The sequence below is a fragment of the Cebus imitator genome, unplaced genomic scaffold, assembly GCF_001604975.1.
Source record: "Cebus imitator isolate Cc_AM_T3 unplaced genomic scaffold, Cebus_imitator-1.0 Scaffold123, whole genome shotgun sequence".
Taxonomy (NCBI): Eukaryota; Metazoa; Chordata; class Mammalia; order Primates; family Cebidae; genus Cebus; species Cebus imitator.
This window is the reverse complement of record NW_016107438.1, coordinates 2007777-2032743: the sequence shown is the minus strand read 5'-3', so window position 1 is coordinate 2032743 and position 24967 is coordinate 2007777. Positions and strand designations below refer to the sequence as shown.

At 48.4% G+C, this 24967-nt stretch overlaps 2 protein-coding genes across 2 annotated transcripts in view; one reads left to right on the top strand and one right to left on the bottom strand.

Annotated features, from left to right (window-relative positions):
• The first annotated feature begins 5342 nt into the window (after positions 1 to 5342).
• Positions 5343 to 24967, top strand: part of TTLL6 (tubulin tyrosine ligase like 6) — a 41358-nt gene continuing 21733 nt past the window's right edge. Inside the window, exons 1-10 of the mRNA XM_017540047.2 lie at positions 5343 to 5928; positions 7815 to 7933; positions 8073 to 8203; positions 10176 to 10332; positions 13584 to 13727; positions 14335 to 14420; positions 18717 to 18942; positions 20202 to 20377; positions 22016 to 22204; positions 24055 to 24226. Of these exons, the coding sequence (XP_017395536.1) occupies positions 7913 to 7933; positions 8073 to 8203; positions 10176 to 10332; positions 13584 to 13727; positions 14335 to 14420; positions 18717 to 18942; positions 20202 to 20377; positions 22016 to 22204; positions 24055 to 24226 (1302 nt within the window). The 5' untranslated portion in view covers positions 5343 to 5928; positions 7815 to 7912. The remainder of the gene's footprint in view (positions 5929 to 7814; positions 7934 to 8072; positions 8204 to 10175; positions 10333 to 13583; positions 13728 to 14334; positions 14421 to 18716; positions 18943 to 20201; positions 20378 to 22015; positions 22205 to 24054; positions 24227 to 24967) is intronic.
• LOC108312257 (40S ribosomal protein S12-like) lies at positions 22700 to 23213 on the bottom strand. The gene has a single exon (XM_037742544.1). It carries the CDS (start codon positions 23134 to 23136, stop codon positions 22780 to 22782), a length of 357 nt encoding a protein of 118 aa, XP_037598472.1. The 5' UTR covers positions 23137 to 23213; the 3' UTR covers positions 22700 to 22779.

The window sequence follows — 24967 nt, the reverse complement described above, 5'->3', positions numbered from 1 at the left end:
AAAAAAAAAAAAAAAAAGTACATGGCCTCAGTTCCTTACTCTACATGCCTGAGGCCCTCTCATGCAAGAGCAAACAGAATTTGACCTTTTTTTCTTTTCTTTTTTGGACACAAGGTCTCTGTCATCCAGGCTGGAGTGCAGTGGTACAACCACGGCTCACTTCTGCCTCAAACTCCTGGGCTCAAGCAATCCTCCCACCTCAGCCTCCTGAGTAGCTGGAACTACAGGCATGTGGCACCACACCCAGCTAATTTTTTTCCTGTAGAGATGGGGTCTCACCTTGTTGCCCAGGCTGGTTTTGAACTCCTGGGCTCAAGCAATCCTCCCACCTTGGCCTCCCAAAATGTCAGGATTACAGGCTTGAGCCACTGCACCTGGCCTACTTTTTGAGGCAGATACATAGAAGGAGCCATGACTTGTTCTTACCACTCAGGCAAGGACTCAAAAATGGGCAAAGAGAATCTGAACTTCCAGAGGTCAAATTCAGGGTCAGTTTTCTCTCCTCAAGTTAACATTAACCTTTAGGTAAATACAGCCACTCCTTGAGGGCTTGGTACACAGGAGCCATTGTGGAGGGCTAGGGGAGTGGAGCTGGCCGTTTACCTGCAAGGAAGGGAGCAGCCCAAGGTCAAGATTTCATGTACCTTAGTTCCCCTGAACTTTGCCAAGAATGCGCCTGTTCACTGGGAACAATTGACTCACAAGGCCCAGGTTTTATCTGTCAATTGCACTGAGGGCATCTCTTCTTCCCCCTGCACTGGTATCACCACAAAGGGTCTTACGTGTAAGTGGCAGCCCTCTTCAGAAAGAGAGAGAACCAAGTGGCAATCCTTGGCTGACTTAGTAATTCTGCCTTCTCTCTTGTTGTAAGCATTCTATGGGAGCATGTATATGAAAATTCTTTGAAAAGCCCAGAGAACTATCCCCACATAAAGGCCTATTATTAAATTATTTATGGGGAGCCGCCATAGTTAAAGGGCTCCACACCACCAAATTTGGTTTTAGAAAGGAACGGAGAGAGGTGGAAGGGTGCAGTCATATTGAAGACATTGGCCGTAGGGTGTAAAAGTTGTCTAGAATTAGCAAGTTTGGGCCAGGCACAGTGGCTCACGCCTATAATCCCAGCACTTTGGGAGGCTGAGGCAAGCGAATCACTTGAGGTCCAGAGTTCGAGACCAACCTGGCCAACATGGTGAAACCTCGTCTGTACTAAAAATACAAAAAATTAGCCTGGTGTGGTTGTGTATGCCTGTAATCCTAGGTACTTGGGAGGCTGAGGCAGGAGAATCACTTGAACCCGGGAGACATAGGTTGCAGTGAGCTGAGATGGCACCACTGCATTCCAGCCTGGGTGATAGAACGAGACTCCATGTCAAAAAAAAAAAAAAAAAAAATTAGCAAATTTGTGTGGAGAGGGGAGATGATTCCCAAGAGATGTGGGACTCTGGTGAGCCTGCTCTTGTTACATATTGCTGGTAGTATTCCAAATTACTGCAATCCTTCTGGGTAGCAACATGGTACATGTGTATATATATATATATATATATATATATATATAAAAGAAGCTATATAATTTGCATATTCATTAACCCTGCAATATCAGGATATTAAGAAAATAACCTCAAGTAAGTAAAAGGCCTTCTGCATATGTGCACATGCAAGAGTGCATTTTAGAGCTATTTATAAAATATCAAAATTGGCAGCAACTTACATTTCCAACGATAGGACAGTGGTTAGTTACATTCAGGTACATCCTTTCAATGAAATACGTACAGCCATTAAAAACTAGAAGGATGGGCATGGTGGCTCACGCCTGTAATCCCAGCACTTTGGGAGGCCGAGGAGGGTGAATCACAAGGTCAAGAGTTCAAGACCAGCCTGGCCAACATGGCAAAACCCTGTCTCTACTAAAAATACAAAAAATTAGCTGGGTGTGGTGGTGTGTGCCTGTAATCCCAGCTACTTGGGAGGTTGAGGCAGGAGAATCAGGTGAATTTGGGAGGCAGGGGTTGCAGTGAACTGAGATTGCACCCTTGCACTCCAACCTGGGCAACAGTGTGAGACTCTGTCTAAACAGAACAGAACAGAACCAGAAGTCTGGGTGCAGTGGCTCATGCCTGTAATCCCAGCACTGTGGGAGGCCGAGGCGGGTGAATCACAAGATCAGGAGTTTGAGACCAGCCTGGCCAACATGGTGAAACCCTGTGTCTATTAAAAATACAAAACATTAGCTGGGCATGGTGGCAGACACCTGTAATCCCTGCTACTCGAGAGGCTGAACCAGGAGAATCGCTTGAACCCAAAAGGCTGAGGTTGTGGTGAGCCGAGATCGAATCACTGCTCTCCAGACTGGGTGACATTGTGAGACTCCATTTCAAAAAAAAAAGAAAAAATCTAGAAATGGCCGGGCACAGTGGCTCACGCTATGTAATCTCAACACTATGGAGGCAGGCAGGTTGCTTGAAGTCAAGAGTTAAAGATCAGCTTGCGGCCGGGTGCGGTGGCTCAAGCCTGTAATCCCAGCACTTTGGGAGGCCGAGGCAGGTGGATCACGAGGTCAAGAGATCGAGACCATCCTGGTCAACATGGTGAAACCCCGTCTCTATTAAAAATACAAAAAAAACATTAGCTGGGCATGGTGGCGAGTGCCTGTAATCCCAGCTACTCAGGAGGTTGAGGCAGGAGATCGCGCCATTGCACTCCAGCCTGGGTAACAAGAGCGAAACTCCGTCTAAAAAAAAAAAAAAAGATCAGCTTGGCCAACATGACACAACTATGTCTCTACTAAAAATATAAGAGTTAGCTAGGTGTAGTGGTGCATGCCTGTAATCTCAGCTTCTTGGGAGACTGAGGTACAAGAATTGCTTGAACCTGGGAGGCCAACGTTACAGTGAGCCAAGATTGCAACACTACACTCCAGCCTGGGTGACAAAGCAAGACTGTCTCAAAACAAACAAACAAGCCAAAAAACCCAGAAACATATAAACCTTGCCACAATGAAAAGGCTGTTTATGATCTACTAAGTGGGCAAAAAGCAAATAAAAAATTGATTACAATTATGTAAGAATAATTATGCTTAGAAATTGTTATTGTTTTTTATAATTAATACTTTTTTTTTTTTCTTGAGGCAAAGTCTTGCTCTTGTCACCTAGGCTGGAGAGCAGTGGTGCCATCTTGGTTCACTACAACCTCTGCCTCCCGGATTCAAGAGATTCTTCTGCCTCAGCCTCCCAAGTAGCTGGGATTTGAGTATGCACCACCATGTCCGGCTAATTTTTACTATTTTTAGTAGAGACGGGGTTTCTCCATGTTGGCCAGGCTGGTCTCGAACTCCTGACCTCAAGTGATCGGCCCACCTCAGTCTCCCAAAGTGCTGGGATTACAGATGTGAGCCACTGTGCCCGGCCTTATGCTTAGAAATTAAGAATAAAAGTGAATCCACAGAGTCTAAAGTGGCTATGACAGGGTAGGAAAACTACAGATTTCTCATCCTACTTCATTTTCTAAGTCTCCTTTAATGTTATATTATTGTAATAATAATATATTGCAATAAAGATGTTATTATCTCTTTTTAAATCCAAAGAATTTGTGAGGGAAGAACAGGTAGTAAGTAGCCAGGGGACTGTGGACATCAGAGGAGTGGGACTGAAATGGGAGGAGGTTTGCAGGGTTTTCAGAGGTGAGGAGAAGAAGGCGTGAGGGCAAATGAATTCATTAACTGGGCCTGGTGGTTCTGGGTTACCTAAAGGCAAACTAAGCGCGTTCTTAAGGAGGAATGAAGCAGGGGCATTCAAATCCATTAAAAATAGTTGATATTTGACACGTCTTTTTTTGTTTTTTGAGATGGAGTCTCGCTCTATGGCCTAGGCTGGAGTGCAGTGGCATGATCTCAGCTCACGGCAACCTCTGCCTCTCAGGTTCAAGTGATTCTCCTGCCTCAGTCTCCTGAGTAACTGGGATTACAGGTGCCCGCTACCACTTCCTGCTAATTTTTTTTTGGTATTTTTAGTAGAGACGGGGTTTCACCATGTTGGCCAGGCTGGTCTCAAACTCCTGACTTTAAGTGATCTGCCCATGTCGGCCTCCCAAAATGCTGGGATTGCAGGTGTGAGCCACCGCACCTGGTGATATTTGACATTTTGAGCAAACATTAAAGAAATCACATGGAGCCAGGGAGAATGAGATCTCTGCTGGAATTCCTTACATGTATTTTATAATTTGATCTTGTTTTTATTTTGGAATGGATGGTGGGGGAGACATAGCCTTCTCTGTGGTTGGTGTCTCTGAAGGTCTGCATCTGGCCCTGGGCTTGAATCTTACTGTTCAATCAGCTACAGTCCTGTGCTCCGAGAGTGGCAGTTGCATTCATTTTCAGGCCAGCATATTGCTTTGTGGGAGGTTCAGCGCAGTGCGGAAACAGTTAACAGACAGCCTCAAAGCACCTCCACCTGCACCCTCTGGGACTAACTCTCTCAGCTAGGAAGGCTTGGGGCTTCCTCCTGAGGCTGTCTCCAGATACTCACTTTAATAAGATTGTTTACCAGGTGGTGCCATGCATAGCATCTCAGGCTGCTCCTGAAAACCCCAGGAGGAAAAAACCAAGGCTAGGGTTGGCTGAGTGAGTCTCCAAGGTCACAGTCAATGACAAAAGATGGAATCAGCTCCCTCCCTGAGCTTGCATCAAACCTTGGAGGCCGGGTGGCATTTTATAAGCTGCAACCTGTTGCCTTCAATTAGAACCCTGGTTTACCACCCACATGAGTGAGGGAGGGGATCCCCCTGCAGGTAGATCCCTGTAACTGCGGCTCCTCTGCCCTCTCTCCAGGGGGGTGCCTGGTATTTCCCCAGAGCCTCCTCCCAGGCCAGGGAGATGCCACAGTGCCTGACTTTTGAAAGCCAGGAAGGGGCAAACTCCGAAGAGAAGGGGGACAGTTCCACAGAAGATCCAAAAGAAACCATGGCGCTGGCTCTTGTGAGAGAGAACCCAGGGGCACAAAATGGACTTGAGAATGCCCAGCAGCAAGGCAAGAAGAAGAGGAAGAAAAAAAGGTTAGGATTGAAAGATGGGGAATGGGGAGCCATGTTGGTGAGAACAGGAACGAACTGGAGAGAGGGGGTTCTTAGCTGATGATAAGAGGGTAAAGGAGAAACTGTGTGCTGAGACTGTCAAAATCTCACCACTTTTGGTTCATATAAAAAGAATCAACTTTTGGTGATCTGTTTTACAGAATCAAATAGTCATGTGTGTAATCTAAAAAACCGCGCCTTGTCCTAATTTTCATTCTATTTGTGTTTAAGATGCCCTTAAAAAATAGCTGAAAGAAAAGATTTCCTTGTTTTAAGAAGGCGCTTATTTGTCCTGGAAATTTAGTACACCTTAAATATGATAGAACTGTATTGACTTAAAAGGATCCAGCTGCAGCTTGTGTATTCCAGTTCTTTTTTAATATTTCACCATGCCTTGCTCCATTCAGACTGTTTGATGAAGGAAAGCTTGTCCACTTTCTAATTCATAGCTTCCCTTAATGGGGGGAAGAGGAAGGAGAGAGATATTTTGGCCAAAAAGATTTTCAATTCCTGTCCCTAATGGGCCAGTGGAATAAAAGGTTTGAAACAGTGATGTTAGTAAGAAGCTGCGAGCAAGATGACTGTAATTGCAACACAGAATTTCTGCCTTCTGGATAGAGTCACTGTACTCTGATTCCATGTTTTCCACCATGCTGCACCCCTCTGGACTCATGTCTCAGCAACAGGGGCGGTCAAACCAGGCTTAGTGTGGCAGGCTAGATTTCAGGCAGCTCCACCTGGGACAGGATGTTTCTGGGCACAGCCACTTGTTCTGGCAAGTGTGTCTCTGTCTTGCTGCTTTCCTTTTTCTCTTTTCCAGATGATTGGTGATCAATCTGTCCAGCTGCCGATATGAGAGTGGTGAGCATCTGTGTTCAAGGGATCTATAATGGGGACCCACTGGATTCTCTCAAAGGGTTGGGAAGAGTCATTCTTGTGTATTTGTGAGAATGAAAGGGGGTGTCTCTAAATCCTGTCCTTCAGTTCTCCTAGCTCAATGAACTATTTAATTAAGGAAGTTGGGAATCTTATTCCAAGAGTCATGAATTTTCACCACAATGGTGTGTACTTCAACTATCTGTAATTCTTACATATAGTGATTTGGGGATCTAATTGTAAAAGAGACAGCTGTCGCTGTAGTCTGTGGCTCTGTTTTAGAACACAAGTTAGAAACTGGCAGTTCGTGAACTGAACCTGATCTACAAATCTATTTTGTACTTCAGAACACAGTGTTGCTGTTGCCTTTTTTTTTTTTTTTTTTTTTTTTTTTTTTTTTTTTGAGATGGAGTCTTGCTCTGGAGTGCAGTGGCGCGATCTTGGCTCACTGCAACATCTGCCTCTGGGGTTCAAGTGATTCTTCTGCCTCAGCCTCCCGAGTAGCTGGGATTACAGGCACCTGCCACCACGCCCAGCTAATTTTTGTATTTTTAGTAGGGATGGGGTTTCACCATATTGGCCAGGCTGGTCTCAAACGCCTGACCTCAAGTGATCCACCTGCCTTAGCCTCCCAAAGTGCTGGGATTACAGGTGTAAGCCATTGTGCCTGGCTCTTGCTGTATTTTATTTTATTTTATTTATTTATTTTGAGATGGAGTCTTGCTCTGTCACCCAAGCTGGAGTGCAGTGGCATGATCTTGTCTCACTGCAACCTCCGCTTCCTAGGTTCAAGCAATTGTCCTGCCTCAGCCTCCCAAGTAGTTGGGATTACAGGTGCATGCCACCATGCCCAGATAATTTTTGTATTTTTAGTAGAGACAAGGTTTTACCATGTTGGCCAGGCTGGTCTTGACCTCCTGACTTCAGATGATCCACCTGCCTTGGCGTCCCAAAGTGCTGGGAACATAGGTGTGAGCCACTGTGCCCAGCCTGTTGCTGTATTTTAAATTTAAATGTGAATGCTTTAGGATAGTCTTGTACTGTCCGGGTTACTGCAGGCACTTCTCCCATTCTAGGCCCTTGAAGGCATTTGAGTTTGTGTTGGAGTCAGCTCTTACTTATTAATCCTAACAGGGACAGGAAGAAGGATATGACAGCATACATGTGGTTTTAAAATCCAGTGTATACTTTTTAAAAACATGAATGCTCAATACACCATATACTAATTAAGCCTGGCTCTGGCTGATGTTAAGAATTAATTTATATTCCCTGAACATTTAGAGCTTGGTGTCTGGAGGAAAGCAAGAAGCTCGCTTTCTGGCAAGAGGAAGCCAGAACAGGAAAACATTCACCCCAGTTAATCTTCTACGGGGATCATTGAGCACAGGCTGGATTCTTTAGTAGCTTTCAATTCTCCATGTTCCTTTCTTTTCCTTCTTTTCTTCTCTCTCTCTCTCTTTTTTTTTTTTTTGCAGACAGGGCCTCCTGTTGCCCAGGCTGAAGGGCAGTGGCACGATCATGGCTCACTGCATCCTTGACTTCCAGGTCTCAGGTTATTCTTGCACCTCAGCCTCCTGAGTAGCTGGGATTACAGGTGGTTCCCACCACACCCAGCTAATTTTTTTGTATTTCTAGTAGAGACAGGGTTTTGCCATGTTGGCCAAGCTGGTCTTGAACTGCTGGGCTTAAGTGATGTGGTAGCAGTGTTTGACTCTCCGTTCTTGCACCCAGACAGGGCGAGATGGCTTCCAGTCCTAAGGAGACAAGTTCTCCTGCCTCAGTACTTGGTCTGGGAGCACCTAGAAATGGAACCTCCCCACCCCATGCTTCTCCCCCACTTCCCAGGCTAACGGCGTTTCTTTCTTCAATAGTGCGCAGGGCTGCCCAACAATATGGCCTTAGAGAGGGAGGGGAAAACGATGACTGGACCCTGTATTGGACAGATTACTCAGTGTCACTGGAGCGGGTGATGGAAATGAAAAGTTACCAGGTATTTGGGCTAGGGATAGTCCTTGATTTAAATGTGGCATCTTACCCAGTGGGGCCCCATTTTTACACCTGTCTCCTGAGGAGATCTTGTGGTACTCCCTTGTCCCTGGATTGCTCGTGAATTCCAGCTTCTCTTGCAGAAGATCAATCACTTCCCTGGAATGAGTGAAATCTGCCGGAAGGACTTGCTGGCCAGGAATATGAGCCGCATGTCAAAGATGTTCCCTAAAGATTTCTACTTTTTCCCTAGGACCTGGTGTCTTCCTGCTGAGTGAGTGTCCACTGCCCTGGGCTTCCTTCACCACACCCTTCCCCATTTACGTTTCCTCTTGCCCCTGATTCCATGGTTGCCACTTTCCCTGCCCATATGATCTCCCATCTCTCTGGCTACTGTTCAGGAAGAGAAGGGATAAAGGGTGTGTCCAAGGTTGAGAAAACACAAGGCTCTGCCTGTAAAATTAGATGACATTGAGGGGCTGGGTGCCTTGGGGCCTGTACCTGCAGTTGGGGTGAGAGTTTGTTCTGACCCTGAAAGCTGTTGATTTTGAATTCATTCCAACCATGCAACTGCAGTTTCCGAATCTCTAAGGACCATGAGCACCTCTGGAGAGAGCGTGCTAGTGGTTAGCACCCAGGTTAGGAGCAGGGAGGGATGCCTGACCTCTGTCCCATGCAATGCTGTGGATAGCAGTCAGAACTTCCCCTTCTTTGCTCTCTTTATTTATTTTGTTTTTATTTTTAGAGTGAACATGATTGCTATATTTATTTTTTCTGAGATGGAGTTTTGCTCTTATTACCCAGGCTGGAGTGCAATGGCGCCATCTTGGCTCACTGCGATTCTCCTGCCTCAGCCTCATGAGTAGCTGGGATTACAGGCATGCGCCACCACACCCAGCTAATTTTGTGTTTTTAATAGAGACAGGGTTTCTCCATGTTGGTCAGGCTGGTCTTGAACTCCCAACCTCAGGTGATCCACCTGCCTCAGCCTCCCAAAGTGCTGGGATTACAGGCGTGAGCCACCACGCCCAGCCCTCTCAGCTCTCTTTATGTCCGCTTCAAAATGAGATCAGTTCTTGATATGTAAAAATACATGCTACTGGACTACACCACTGAGTAAGAGGAGAAATGTGAGATGCCGTACATGACCTAGGGTGCAATCTGGTGGTTGAGACGGGGCAGAGGTGAGGTGGAGCAGTGTCACTACCAGATTATACTCACAAGGCAAGGGCACCAGAGAAATTCCACCCTCCGCTCTCCACCCAGTGCTTTCCAAAACCAAGAGGTCCATGGTTCTCAGACTTTCCTTGGCTTGTCTGGAACAACTTTCAGGCTTAGCAGCAAATTAGAAGGAAATGTATTTGCCATCAGGTCAACAGGAGCTCCAGATTTCATGGTTACTGAAGAACATTGCAGTTAGGTGACTTTCCCAATGGTTGCAAGGTTCCTGTGAGTTAAAAACAAAATAAGAAGTATAGCAAGACTGAGAGATAGAATCCATTAATTTACATTCTTTCTTTCTTTCTTTTTTTTTTTTTTTGTTTTTAGTAGAGATGGGGTTTCACCATGTTGGTGAGGCTGATCTTGAACACTCATGATCTGCCTGCCTTGGCCTCCCAAATTGCTGGGATTACAGGCATGAGCCACTGTGCCTGGCCTAGTTTCTTTCTTTCTCTGAATATACTTTCCTCAAAATACGTTCAAATGTATGATTTGCTCTCTCACACTCTGGCTGAAATGGAGGTGTCACAGACAAAACACTGAAGCCCAGAGCGGGGTAAGAGACTGTTGGATCCAAAGTCACATCACTTGTCAGGGCTTGAGCCAGATCCAGAACTCCAAAGCTCCTGTCTGCAAACCCAGAAAGCCAAATTACCTGTGCCGTGGTCACCTTGATGGGGCACGCAGCACTTTACCTGCATTATGCCATGCAATGAAGAAGCACAGGAGATGGGTGTCATTATTATCCTCACTGTCTAGATGGTGAAGTTGAGGTTTAGAGAGGTCAGATCCTTGCAGAGTGTTGCACCGCTGGTAGATGGCGTTTCTTGGTCTTCACCCTCGGCCTGAATTCCCCCTGAAGCCTACATCCCCCACTGTGTGTGCTCTACTGTCTCCCATTGCCGGACTTCTGGGCGTCTGTCAATGCCAGGGCTTTGTTTCTTTCTTTTCTTCATAAAGAGCTAGCCTTCCTTTTCATTGCTCCCCAGCTAAAGATGTATCTTGTTCCCTCCCTGCTCTGGTAGCTGGGGAGATTTGCAGACCTACAGCAGGTCAAGAAAAAAAAAGACATACATTTGTAAGCCGGATTCGGGCTGCCAAGGGAAAGGCATATTCATCACCCGGACGGTGAAAGAAATCAAACCAGGGGAGGATATGATCTGTCAGCTCTATATTTCAAAGGTACTTCCTCATTGCCATTATTTATTTATCACCCACAGCAACCGCGGGCTCGAGCTCCCCTGGACAGAATGTGAAATGAGGGGATGGAGGGTGAAGGTGGAGCCGACCTGGCTTCTGCCTTGCACTTTGTCAGACCAAACCTTCCGATCAGGGGTGCTGACATGTGCCCGGGCCAGAATGTCCCTTATCCTTTTACCCTTGTCCCTTGGTCTGGGCCTACCAGGCTGGCCCTTTTCCTGTAACACATTAGGGCTGGGAGACTACCTTTGGTTTGAGGAAGCCCTGATGTGGGAAAGGCGCATGGTGCTGGAGAGCAACCAGCTTTCCTCTTTGACTGGAGGTCGTAAGTCACAGCCTATTGCAGGGAGGGAGCCCTCTAGGAGTGGGGACAGAGAGGGAGACACTGATCTCCCTGGGAAGAAATGGCCAAGAGACGGCATTGCAGGGAGAACTCTTTTTTTTTTTTTTGAGACGGAGTTTTGCTCTTGTTACCCAGACTGGAGTGCAATGGCGCGATCTCGGCTCACCGCAACCTCTGCCTCCTGGGTTCAGGCAATTCTGCCTCAGCCTCCCCAGCAGCTGGGATTACAGGCACGCGCCACGATGCCCAGCTAATTTTTTGTATTTTTAGTAGAGACGGGGTTTCACCATGTTGACCAGGATGGTCTCGATCTCTTGACCTCATGATCCACCCACCTCGGCCTCCCAAAGTGCTGGGATTACAGGCTTGAGCCACTGCGCCCGGCCCAGGGAGAACTCTTATAGAACTGCAACTATGTGTTGGCCGAGCAAAGTGGCTCATGCCTGTAATCCCAGGACTTTGGGAGGCTGAGGCGAGCAGATTGCTTTGAACTCAGGAGTTTCAGACTAGCCTGGGCAACATGGCAAAACCGTTTCTCTACAAAACATACAAAAATTAGCCAGGTGTGGTGGCAAGTGCCTATAGTCCCACGTACTCTAGAGGCTGAGCCTTGGAAGCGGAGGTTGCAATGAGCCGTGCCTCTGCACTCCAGCAACAGGGTGAGAACCTGGAGACCCTGTCTCAAAAAAAAAAAAAAAAGCTGCAACTATATGTAGCCCTGAATGGTGACAATGTGTCCATTCATCAAAATAATTTATTTTATTTTTATTTTTATTATTTTTTTTTGACTTAAGACACAGATTATTTTTATTTCTCTAGAGATAGGGTCTTGCTCTGTCATTCTGGCTAGAGTGCAGTGGCACTCAATCATTGCTCATTGCAACTTCAAATTCTTGAGTTCACGCAATCCTCCCACCTCAGCCTCCTGAGCAGAGCTAGGATTACAGGCACACATCACCACATCTGGCCGATTAGGAACTTTTATTTTTTTGAGACAGAACCTTCCTCTGTTACCCAGGCTGGAGTGCAGTGGTACAATTTCGGTTCACTGCAACCTCTGCCTTCCAGGTTCAAGTGGTTCTCCTGCCTTAGTCTCCCAAGTAGCTGGGATTACAGGCACCCACCAGCACACCCAGCTAATTTTTTTTATTTTTAGTAGAGACAGGGTTTCACCATGTTGACCAAGCTGGTCTCAAACTCCTGACCTCAAGTGATCTGCCTGCCTTGGCCTCCCAAAGTGCTGGGATTACAGGTGTGAACCATGGTGTCCAGACTAATTTTTATTTAAAAAAATCTCTTTTTATTTAATTTTTAAGCTTTATTATATATATATATTTAAGATGGGGTTTCACCGTATTGGTCAGGCTGGTCTCAAACTCCTGACCTTAGGTGATCCACCCACCTTGGCCTCCCAAAGTGCTGGGATTACAGGTGTGAGCCACCATGCCTGGCCAAAAAAAATTTCTTTGTAGAGATAGGGTCTCTATGTTGCTGAGGCTGGTCTTAAACTCCTAGCTCAAGAGGTCCTCCTGACTCAGCCTCACAAAGTGCTGAGATTCCCAGTGTGAACCACTGTGCCTGGCCAATCAAATATATATATATTTTTGACACAGGGTCTTGCTCTGTCACCCAGGCTGGAGTGCAGTGGTGTGATCAGGGCTCACTGCAGCCTCAACCTCCCAGGCTCAAGCAATCATTCCACCTCAGCCTCCTGAGTAGCTACGATTACAAGCATTCACCACCACAGTTGGATAATTTTTTTTTTTTTGAGACGGAGTTTCGCTCTTGTTACCCAGGCTGGAGTGCAATGGCGCGATCTCGGCTCACCGCAACCTCTGCCTCCTGGGTTCAGGCAATTCTCCTGCCTCAGCCTCCTGAGTAGCTGGGATTACAGGCACGCGCCACCACGCCCAGCTAAGTTTTTTTGTATTTTTAGTAGAGACGGGGTTTCACCATGTTGACCAGGATGGTCTCCATCTCTTGACCTCGTGATCCACCTGCCTCGGCCTCCCAAAGTGCTGGGATTATAGGTTTGAGCCACCGCGCCCGGCCCAGTTGGATAATTTTTTTTTAATTTTAGTAGAGACAAGGTCTCACTATGTTGCAGTCCTCCCACGTTGGCCTCCCAAAGTGTTGGGATTACAGACGTGAACCACTGCACCTGGCCCATCAGAGGACTTTTTTTTTTTTTTTGAGATGGAGTTTCACTCTTTCATCCAGGCTGGAGTGAAATGGTGACATCTCAGCTCATTGCAACCTCCGCCCTATGGGGTTCAAGCCAGTCTCCTATTTCAGCCTCCTGAGTAGCTGAGATTACAGGTACTCACCACCATGCCTGGCTAATTTTGTATTTTTAGCAGAGACAGAGTTTTGCCATGTTGGCCAGGCTGGTCTCGAACTCCTGACCTCAGGTGATCCACCCACCTCAGCCTCCCAAAGTGCTAGGATTACAGGCGTGAGCCACCACACCTGGCCTCGGAGAAGTTGTTTTTTTTTTTTTTTTTTTTTTTAAGGCTAGTCAAGTGAAGCAGTGGGAGTGGAGAAGGAACAAATAAATCTGTAACTGGTTGTGATCAATTAGTTGTAAACCCCAGAGAAGTTTTTAATGTCACTTTGTTTAGTTGCCAAGATGCCTCTTAGAGGTGGTTACTTGTGTCACTTGACAGATCAGGAAACCAAGGCACAGTGTGGTTTAGTGACCTCCACAGGGTCACATGTTGGGACACAGAGCCCAAGTCTCCTTGTTCCCCTGCCTGACCCTGGCCAAGCCTGCCCTCCACAACACTAGGCAATGTTGAAGCCAACTCCATGGAAACAAGATGGGAGCTAGTGATTTTCAAGTGTAAATTTCTCCTCTGATGCATGTCTGACTTCTGTTCTCTCCTTCCAGCCCTTTATCATTGATGGGTTTAAGTTTGACCTGCGGATTTATGTATTGGTGACATCCTGTGACCCTCTCAGGATTTTTGTGTACAATGAAGGACTGGCCCGCTTTGCGACGACCTCATACTCCCCCCCTTGCACAGACAACCTGGTGAGCTAAGGGGACACCCCACCTCACCCTCCTCACCCTACCCCCATAGCATGATTTAAAAAAAATTTCTAGTTAAATCCGCATTCTCAAGACATTGTGAGTGTCATTTGTTGAGCACTTGCTATGTGCCAGGTTTCACTTTGCACTCCCATGAACCCTCACAGAGAGGGATTATTATCCCCATTTTACAGATGATAGGATTAAAACCCAGAGCATAAGGGACTGTCCAAGGTAGCTAGGAAGAGGTGAGTCTGGGGCTTGTGGCCGGGTCTGCCTGACTCCAAAGCCAGAACCACAGTTCAGGGGTACTCAAAGAGAAAAGGCCATGGGTGAGCTACCCTGCCATCCCCCACTTTCCTGGACCCCCATGACTCCTGAAGTTTTCTCAGGCAGGGCACCATTCAATCTCAGGAAAAATTGGAGTTTCTTAGGCTGGAGGCAGCAGGACACCACTTCTTATTTCCTCTATTTTGCCACACTAAATATGCCCTAAAACTTCCCTTTCTTTCCATCCTTTTAAGCCCCAGGGGCCTTGGGAGGGCACAGAGAGGAAGCAGGGGGCCTGCCCTTCCAAGCTGACCCCACCAATGTTTGTCTCTTTCCCCAGGATAATATCTGCATGCACCTGACTAATTATTCCATTAATAAGCACAGTTCCAACTTCAGTCGAGATGCCCACTCTGGCAGCAAGAGGTAAGGAAGTGGCTTCATTTTTCTTTCCTTTCCTTTCCCTCCAAGCTGCTTTCAGGGATTCTACCCAAACCCTATCAGTCCTCATCAGTGTTTCCATCTTGGGTCACATGGTCTCAGAAAGTACTTCTTTGCTTCGCAACCCAGAACAGATTCCTTCATCTCTGCGCTTTTGGCTGTTAATCATTAAAAGAAGGCCCCATCGTAAATCCCGGGAGGCTGGGAGGAGGAGAGATAAACATGAACTGTTTCCCCAGCAGAATATATACACACTCCAAAACATACCCTTATTATAGTTGGCCCTTCTGATATTTCCAAATCAACAGATTATTTATTGGTTGCTAGTCTGCCAGGTGAGAAGGACTTGCCAGGCAGCCATGGCTTGGCTTGTGTCCCCCGAGATGTTGCTGCACTAGAGATTTTCGAACGATGTGTCACAGTGCCCTGACATGTGGCTAGCTGGCGTGAAGATTCCCCAGAAGGGGGGAAATTGAGAGCAGTTTATGAAAGTATCTTCACAAGAGGCTTTTCCATTCCTCTTATTGTCTAATCGGGTCTCATTTGAGTTTTAAGAAAACGGGGGACTGAGGAATGTGAACTTGACCAGGCAAAGGGGGAAAGGGAAAAGGAGCAAGTATTTCAAGCTCATCTCTCTGAGCTTGCCCACCTGTGCTGCCTGAAGCTCTGCCACTTCCTCCTCTCCTCCCCACCTGGACTGGGGGCATCAGCTGAGCCTCTTGCATTGCTGCGTTCTGAGCGTCGGCACTCTGGGAGGCCTGGCTTGTAGTCCCAGCTCCGACACTTGCCAACTAAGCTTGGACAAGTTACTTCATCTCTGTGTGGGGGCCTGTGCTCAGTGCTTTATGTGCATTTTTTATTGTTGACTTTTTCACAGCAACACTATGGCAAAAGCATTATTATCTACCCTCTGTTGGTGGAGAACTGTCAGTTAGGTGCCATCTCCATCTTGCAGATGAGGAAACTGAGTCTCAGGTTGCGTGAGTTGCCCCAGGTCCCACAGCTGTGACTGCTAGACGGGGTGGAGAAGCCAGGTCTGTTAGACCCCAGGGCTCACTCTCTTCCTACTGCACCAGGCTTCAAAGGACTGCTGAACATGCAGGCAGTTTGCTTCAGACCATCAGAGAGGCATGTGACATTTCATGACCCCCTCAGTGGCAGCATTCCAAAAGCACACAGAAAATCCCTAAGTTAAACCCACTTAAAGGGGATGTGTGAGGCTGGTCAGAGGCAATCTCCACCTTTTTCGGAAGATGTCAGCCACCTGTGTTGCCTGAGCTCTGCCACTTCCTCCTCTCCTCCCCACCTGGACTGGGGGCACCAGCTGAGCCTCTTGCATTGCTGCATTCTGAGCGTCGGCACTCTGGGAGGCCTGGCTTGTAGTCCCAGCTCCGACACTTGCCAACTAAGCTTGGACAAGTTACTTCATCTCTCTGAGCCTGCATTTCTTGGTCTGGAGGATGAATGTGATGAGACTCCCTACCCTGCCCTGTCACCTGACAGGGTCTCTGTGAGGCCCAAATGACTTGTGATGGCAATGTGGACAGTGTTCGTGGTTACCGTCATTTTTCCTTAATCTAAGGGCACAGAATGGAAGGGTTCTCATTTCCCTCATCCGATGAGAACTGACACCCCAACAGCAGGCTCTGAGCCCTTGGCTGTGATGGAGTGGTGTCTTGGGGCAGCCGAACTAAGATGAGGTTGCAAAGTCTTTAAGTGTTGTTCTGCCTCTTCCATTTCCCGCTTCCTCTGTTCATCTCCGTCTCACCCCGCTGTGCTCCTCCACCCACTCTCTCCTGGAGCAGCCATCTGCCCCTGTGGCCTCTGCCTGCCCTCGTTGGGTTCAGCCTCTTTCCCTTGGGCTCTGGGCCCGTCTCTCCTCAGCTCCACCTGGACATCTTCAGCTCAGCATTTCCCAGTGTGTGGGTGTGTTCTCTCTCCTTGCCTCCACCCCAGCACTCCAAATTGGTCTCTCTGCCCAACTTCTTCATCTCTACCTTCTCATCTCCAGGGCTGGAGAGCTTGCACGTTTCTTTTCCTAGCGATAATTTACATACTTGAAGCCACTTCATCCTCCTCACAACAACACTGTGAAGTCAGCATTTTCATCATCCCTATTCTGCATATTAGGAAACTGAGGTGTGAAAAAGTTAAGTTACTTACCCTAGGTGGCACAGCTAGGAAGCTGGGATTGAAACCAGGGCAGCCTGGCCCCTAAGCTGGTGCTCTTACCCACTAAGCCATGCTGCCCATGTCATCCACTTCATGGGCAGGGCACTGTCTTTTGTTTTCTTGAGATGGAGTCTTGCTCTTGACACCCAGGCTGGTGCAATGGTTGCAGTGAACTGAGTGATCTCAGTTCACTGCAACCTCTAACTCCCAGGTCAAACGATTCTCCTGCTTCAGCCTCCCGAGTAGCTGGAATTACAGGTGCCTGCCACCATGGCTGGCTAATCTTTGTATTTTTACAATACGGTCAACACCAGTCATTGCCCATGGCTGTTCTTTGCCCAGTGCACGTTTGTCTTGCGTCCCTAGTTGTACTTTGCTCTTTGAGCGTTACAATGGTGCTCTGGCCTTTGGAGTTCTTCCCATATTGCTGGGCAGAGTTCTTCTTTCCTCCTCTTCTTCCCTTTTTCTTTCTCCTTTCTTCTTCCTCCTCTCCATCTTTTGAAACAATCTGCTTCTCATACTGACTGTCTCATCTGCCCCAAAGTTGGCAGTTGAGGTCAACTGCATGCCTTGTCAATACCCCACTGGGGGACAAACTCAGAAGGGGTAGTGCTGCGGTCACAGTGAAGGAGAAGACAGAAAACCTGAAAACCTGGCAGGACTCTGGGGCAGACACCAAGCCACTTTCATCTTTCAGTGTGCTCAGCACATGGCTGGTAATAAATTGAATTGACTCACCACTGGGCATTATGAAATTACACAATAAAGTATATTCATTGTGATGAGCCCTGAGTCATCAAGAAAAGGTTATGTTATATGTTGTCAGGGAAGTGTATAATCTATTTCAGGAAAATTTATTTCCCAATTAGGCATATTAAATGCATTTTTTCCTCTTGAAAAAATTGGCTTAAAGTGATCTGGAAAATCCATGTATGTGTAACACTGTTTTCTGACAATGGCAGGTGGAGGAGGTGGCCTCTATATTGAGTAGCCTTTGCTTATCTGTCTCTATATAAATGCATCCTTGGCTGTTTCACATGTGTGTTGACTCCCTGAATGGTCCTGAGGCTCTCCATGGCAGAAGTGATGATTTCTAGTGTCCCCTTCTTGTATGAAGCTTTGCATGCACCAAAGGCCCTTAGCAAACGCTCACTGTCTGGCCGAACTTGCTTCCTCCTTCTTGACCCATTGGACTGGGGTCTAGTTGGGCTTTTGGAACGCCTGGATGAGCCATGTCTCTTGTCTTCTTCATTCTTTCTTCTTTTCACTCCCCTGCACCTCCTCCTTCCACAGTCCCACTTCCACTTTGGCTCTCTGTGCACGTGTGTAGATGTGAGGGGGCAAATGTCCGTCCCTACCATTGCCTCTTGGATCTGTGAGATCTGTCCTCTCTCTGTAATGCCCAGTTCAGAGCTGGCTGAGCACCCACTCAGGTATTTCCTCATGAACTGTTCCACAGGAGGCAGACATCTCTGAGTTCCCCTGTGATCAGGTGTCCCCTGAGATCCCCTGTGTCTGTTTGCCCACAACTGAGGGGTTTCCTGGAATTCAGGACTTTCAGTTCTAAAATTGGGACAGTCCAGTTTGCCTGGCACAGTTGCTAACCTTATCTGTGGACATGCCCTGGGATACCTTTTCCTCATGGGCAGCCCTAAAACAAGATTTCTGTGTAGTTAATGTCCCTAGAATCCCCTCGGCTGAGGTGGGACTCAGGTATCAGTGTTCTTAAAAGGCTCCCCACGTACTTCTAATAAACACCAAAGACTGAGGAATCATTGCTGGCAAAGTAAAACCATGGTGTCAGGGGGTTTTCTTTCTTCATCTCTTCCCCTGCTGATAAATGTTTTCTGGGTCACAGTGAAAATGACCATGTCTTATGCGACTGCATCTGCATCCACCCTAGGGCTCTGGAGGCTTGGAGGGTGTGACCCTGGGATTCCTGGGGGCCTTCTCTGGCACTGACACAGCCCAGTCACCTTGACTCCTGGGCGTTCATCCCCACTGCCTCTAGAGCCTTGTCTCCGCCAGGAGTTCCTGGTTTACAGCGTGCCATAGCCTCGATGACCAGAGGCCAGCTGCACTGCTTCTTGTCCTGTGGTTTCCTTCCAGAAAGCTCTCCACCTTCAACGCATACATGGAGGACCACAGCTACAATGTGGAGCAGATATGGAGGGATATTGAGGACGTCATAATCAAGACCCTCATCTCGGCCCACCCCATCATCAGGCATAACTACCACACCTGCTTCCCCAACCACACACTCAACAGCGCCTGCTTTGAGATTCTGGGCTTTGACATTTTGCTGGACCGCAAACTCAAACCCTGGCTGCTGGAGGTAGGGAAGTTTGGGCGAGGGGCGAAAATGGACTCCTGTTCTTGGGGCCAGCCAGCTTCAAGGATCTGTCCTCCCAGCTCACCTGAATTGTTTCAGCTTCCCCGGCCACTTCCTCCCATGGTGCCTGCTGCCTGGGGCTTCTCTCATAGCTGAGAAGTGGCCACCAGAGGGGGGTAGACAGCTGGGAATTAGAGCATTCCACGTGCCTTCTTGAGGTCCACTAGACTTGGAAATGTTGATCTTAGACACAGAGTGATTCTAAAGATGCCTCGACCTTTTGTAACAGAGTTGTCTCCCAGAAAGGGAGTGTTCTTCATCAAAGCTGGGTTGGCAACGTTCAGTGTCAGACAGGAGCAGCCGTGCCCCACTCTTAGGGGCCTGAACTACTCGGTTCACATGCACCAGCAGAGAGTGGCCTGGGGCCTGCTGCCACGGAAATGGGGGGGCCTGCCTCCCCCAGACCCATGCGGCGGTGGGAGGAGGGGGAGAAGCTTTCCTGGTGGCTGTTTCTCTTCCTGATTGAATTGTCCCCAGGAACCCTTTCACATGGCCCTTCAGGGAGCATTGTGAAGAGCAAAGGTGCTAGTGCCAGGGGCAATGACACCGACTTTAGGGTGGAGAACCCGAGAAGACAGGTTAGGTTCCGCAGCTTTGCCCTTCTTCCAGTCCCAGCCCTTGTTTCCAGGTACGGTGGGAAGAGGGATGTGCCTGTTTGCAGCTTTTACTCAAAGAGCAGAATGAGCCACCAGGAGCAAGTCCTTCAGAAACTTCTAGAAATCTACAGATATCACATGGTGCCTCCAAACAATACAGACTTTTCAGTGGGCAGGAATGAGTCCTCTCCCTCCTCCCACCTGTCTCCCCTCCACCCTGGCTGGGCTCCTGAATACCTTTCCTCACTACCTCCTGCGTCTGAACCTCTCCCTTTGAGCAGGACCCCTTCCATCCTGCTCTCTGGATGCCCAGTGCACATGAGAGAACACATGCACCCCAGATGGAGTGGAACACACACACCAAAGAGAGGGTAATCCTGATGCTCCCAAAGAAGAAAGGACCGAGATAAAAGCTGGTTTAACTAGTGGGAGTTCCACTTCCTCCTTTTTCCACTGTGGCTCCAGACCAGATGCTCTCTCCCCTCCCTTCCTCTCATCTTGGTAGTCAGGACCCTGAGGTGGGCACCCTGGAGGAGGCATCTTGGCCTCACTCTCTGCCTTCACTCTGGACAGCCCTGTCCCCAGCTGCCAATCTTGCTGTCACAGGTCAATCACTCTCCAAGCTTCTCCACCGACTCTTGGCTGGATAAAGAAGTGAAAGACGGTCTGCTGTATGACACCTTGGTCCTGATCAACCTGGAAAGCTGTGACAAGAAGAAAGTCTTGGAGGAGGAGAGACAACGAGGGCAGTTCCTGCAGCAGTGTTATTCTCGGGAGATGCGGTACAGTAGCACTCCCCAGCCGTGGGCACCGCTCTCTCTGACTCCCCTGCTCCCAATAAGAATGGTCTGCCCTGGTCCAAATTATGATTTGTCAGCCTACTGGTTATGTGGCCTTTCTGTAACTTCTCTGAGCCTCAGTCACCTTTCTGTGAAATGGAGCTATGATACATGAGGTTGTTGGGCGAATTAAATGAGATAATGCACACGAAAGGCTTAGCATAGTGCCTGGCACTGTAATGTGTATTGAAGGCTATTAGAGTCTCGCCTAGAGCTGGAAGGGGTCATTGTAACAAATGATAATCCCACTTGGAAAATGAGTTCGTATTGGCAGAATATAGCAGTTTGAATAGTTTTACTCTGAATATTCCTTTGTTCCTAGAAATAGGAGATTAAATTACAGATATATAGCTGTGTATAATGGACAGAAGTTAACATTATGTGAAGCTTTAGGTACTACCAATATAAAAATAAGACCATTCATTTATTTTTACTATAAAGAAAGATGTGTCTGTCCTTCTCTACGTTCCCGTTTCACCAGGAGCTAATGTCCCTTGCTTCCTGTTGGCAGCACTTGCCTTGTAACTGGGGCTTCCATTCTGTAGAGTAATTCTAGTGTCAGGAGACTTTCAGCCTAGTCAAGGGGACGCTGTGTTGCTTTTCAGAGCCCGCTATAGCCCCCTGCACTCCTCATGAGCAGAGCTAGTCTAATCCTTGGGGGTTGAGCTTCTAGAAGTGATGCCATAAATGGCATTTATGTTTGGATGGCACCGTGTTTCTCAGGCACTTGCACTGTCTCCTCTGTAAGGAGCGGGCAGGTAGGTAGGGCGGGATGCTGTGTGGCCTTGTTCTGGAAGCCAAGGAAACCAAGACTCCAGAAGGGAAAGTGACTTGCACAAAGTCCAAGTAAAACCCATTTTCCCCTTGGCCTAGTTCTGACTGGGCAGACTGGGAAGGTCATTTACTGCTGATAAATGACAGCTCTGGGCCCAGAGCCCAGTGGGTCTGCTGCCTGGGATTTCAGGATGCCTTCCACCATGGCCTGCCACCTCTAAACTCCTTGAGAAGGAGTCAGTGTCCTATTGAGGAGCAGCCGTCAGGTTAAGGGCCTTCTCTGAATCAGTCTCCTCATTACTTGGCCCTGGATATTTCTGTGGCTCTGGGTTTCCCTGCTATAAAAGAGGGCTTATCATTTCTCCCTCCCTGACCCCCACTTCCCTAGGGGGCTTTGAGGAAGAATGAGATCATTGCAGCTCGTAAAGGGTCATCAAGCTCATTCAGGAAGCCCTCGAATTCAGGAAAAGTACAAGGTGCCACTCTCTAGAGGAGGGTAATCAGGGCAGGGAATGGGAAGGTGACAACAGTCTACCTAGTCGGAACTAAGCCGAGGGGAAAACGGGTTTTACTTGGAACAGGACAGAATTTGGTGAGCTTTCAGAAAGACTGTGCTCACCAGTTCTTAGTGTATTATGACGCTGGCTGTCCCAGGAGGGCTAGAATCTCCTTTCAGGGAAACAGTCCTGCATTTATTAGCAAATCCTGATTGCCATTCCATGCAAGGCTTCCATCTGGCCCTAGATGACCTTCCAGGCTTTGTCCCAAGAAAACTTAACAGCAGCGCCATGTTCTGCTTCCCAACAGGATTGAGGAAGCCAAAGGTTTCCGGGCCGTGCAGTTAAAGAAAGCTGAAATGTATGAGAAGGATAACTGCGGAGGGTTCCGGCTGATTTATCCCAGTCTGAATTCAGAGAAGTATGAGAAGTTTTTCCAGGACAACAACTCCCTCTTCCAGAATACTGTTGCTTCCAGGGCTCGGGAGGTGTATGCCCGGTAGGAAGGCTTTCGGGATGAGGCCAGTGGGGGTTCTGGGGATTGTGTGTGATCTGTTGGCTGAGTGGCCTGGAATGGCAGGGAGAGTCCCCAGCCGGGAAAGTTGCCAGAGCAGCCAGGCGCCATGGCTCATGCCTGTAGTCCCAGCACTTTATGAGGCCAAGGCAGGTGGATGGCATGAGCCCAGGAGTTCAAGACCAGCCTGGGCAACATGGCGAAACCCCTTCTCTACAAAACAACAAAAAGGAAAATTAGCCAGACATGGTTGCATGTGCCTATACTCCCAGCTGCTCTGGAGGCTGAGGCAGGAGAATCACCTGGGGAGGGGGAAGCTGCAGTGAGCTGCAATTGCACCACTGCACTCCAGCCTGGGTGTCAGAGTCAGACCTTGTCTCAAAGAAAAGCAAAAAAAGAAAGTTGCCAGATGAACATCTGCCCTGGTCTCACAAGGAATTGGAAGATTCCCTTTGTGAAATGGAGAGGGGTAGCTGTTTCTTTTTTTTTTTTTTTTGTGAGCCAAATAATTTAATTCTTCATTTCTTGCATTTGAAGTACTCTTCGATGACATCCGTAGCCTAAGACTCCTTGCCATAGTCCTTAACTACTACACAACTGCAACCAACCACTTTCCGGGGCTTCCCCTCTCTGTCAATTTTACAGAGGCCTACCCATTCCCCTAGTTTCTTGTTGTCATCAACCTTAATTAGGTTGATCTGGTGTTCAGCACAAAGGGCCTCCACCAACTTGACATACATAGGCTCATCACAGTTGGATGCAAGCACACAAAGATGGGCTTGGCGCTTGTCTGCGGCTTTGGCAGCTTTGCGAATTCCACGTGCTAGGCCATCGTGGATGAGGGCGGTCTTCAGCACCTCTTGTAAAGCAGTATTAACGTCCATTACACCTCCAGCAGCAATGCCTTCCTTGGCCATGGCGGTGGGTTATGGGTGAAGCGGAATCTTGAACGCACCCAAGCCTCCACCTCCGCATGACTCGGCGGCAGCAGGGAAAGAGCTAATGTCTTTAAAAAAATTTTTTTTTTAATTTTTATTTTTTGTAGAGACAGGGTTTCACCCTGTTGGCCAGGATGGTCTCGATCTCTTGACCTCGTGATCTGCCTGCCTTGGCCTCCCAAAGTGCTGGAATTACAGGCATGAGCCACCGCGCCTGGCCCAGGGATAGCTGTTTATAGAAACTCACTCCCCGAGGATGGCCACCCCTCAAAGCTGCCTCATGGATTCATACAGACATAAACTCCAGTAGCTGGGGGCACTCATCCTCTGAGTCCGGTCCTCTCCTACCAACTCGTTTTATGGAGAGAAGAGGTCAGAGCAGAGAAGGGATCACATAGAAAGTTCATGACAGAAGAGGGACCAGAACTCCCCTGTGTCCTAACTCATGAGACTGAGTGATTTCTGCTGTATGATATCACCTTTTGTCTACTCTCAGGATCCATTGGCTAGAGAGGCCCAGCACAGGACATGGCCCAATATGGGAACCTCTGGCTTTAGCTTCCTACCCAGACCCTCTCCCTAGTACCTACCATGGATGGGGACTGGCCTGCTGGGAAGTGGGGAACAGATAGCAGTGTGGTAGACTAGGGTATAGCCCCCTTACTGCACATCTTTCCTTGGATGCTGTTCCAACGTGGGGGATGGTATGGATGGTGGAATGATGCTTTCCTCCACAACCTGCTCCTTGACCTTCAATCACTTGTGCAGACTAGATATGTTGGAGGAGGGCATGTGGAACTCACTACCTCTTCGCCAAGTCATGTCCATCCCCCAAGGAGAATGCCTGCCTGCGTGGCGCATCCCTAACCCCCATAACACTCACTTCTTCATGGGCAGGCAACTGATCCAGGAGCTGAGACTAAAAGGGGAGAAAAAGCCCTTCCAAGTGAAGAAGAAGGTAGAGCTGCAGGGGGAGTCGGCAGGCGAGCAAGTGAGAAAGAAGGGCGTGAGGGGCTGGCAACAGAAACAACAGCAGAAAGACAAGTCCGCGACCCCAGCCTCCAAACAGGTAAACCCGGATGTGGGGGGAGCACACGTAGCCAGCACCCTTCCCCACCTGGGCCCGATCCATAGAATGGTGCTGAGGAGGCCACTGCTCAGAGCCCAGACACACTGAAGGGCTGCGCAGAGGGCTGGGCAACAGCGGGGCGGAGTGGGGAGCCCTGAAGGCACACAGGACCCAGCATCTTTCGGAGGATCCCTCCATCCAGGCAGCAGAGGACTCTCACTGGTCTGTCCTTCTCGCCTCCTCCAGTAGGAGTAAGAGCAGCCAGGCCATGCTGGGAGTGGATGTCAGAACTGCATGTACTCATGGTCCTCAACTGCTGCTTGGGTTGGAATGCTCCCTCCATCAGGTCAGGGCACAGTTGAGAGAGCAGGCCCCTGGGAAGAGCTTCTGGGAGTAGGACTCTCAAAACATCACATGGGATGTCAATCCTGGCTGGGTCCTTCCTCCTCTGTGCAAAGTGTGGACCAGTCCTGGCTGTGGATCAGCTGTCCAGCTGGCCGTGGTCTGCCTTTGCCTTCTCTGCTTAGCGCTCTCTTCTAGCTCAGTGGAAAGATTCAGCCGATTTTTCAGTCTGTCTCCTTTATCTCAAAGACTCACCTGGATTAGAGCAAGGGTTTTTGTTTTGAATTCTTTAACTTTGTTAGGGTCACAGACCCTTTAAGAATCTGATAGCCGGGCGCGGTGGCTCAAGCCTGTAATCCCAGCACTTTGGGAGGCCGAGGCGGGTGGATCATGAGGTCA

What these genes read in the sequence shown, in the direction of transcription:
- LOC108312257 (XM_037742544.1), bottom strand. Translation starts at nt 23,136, where the DNA reads ATGGCCAAGGAAGGCATTGCTGCTGGAGGTGTAATGGACGTTAATACT.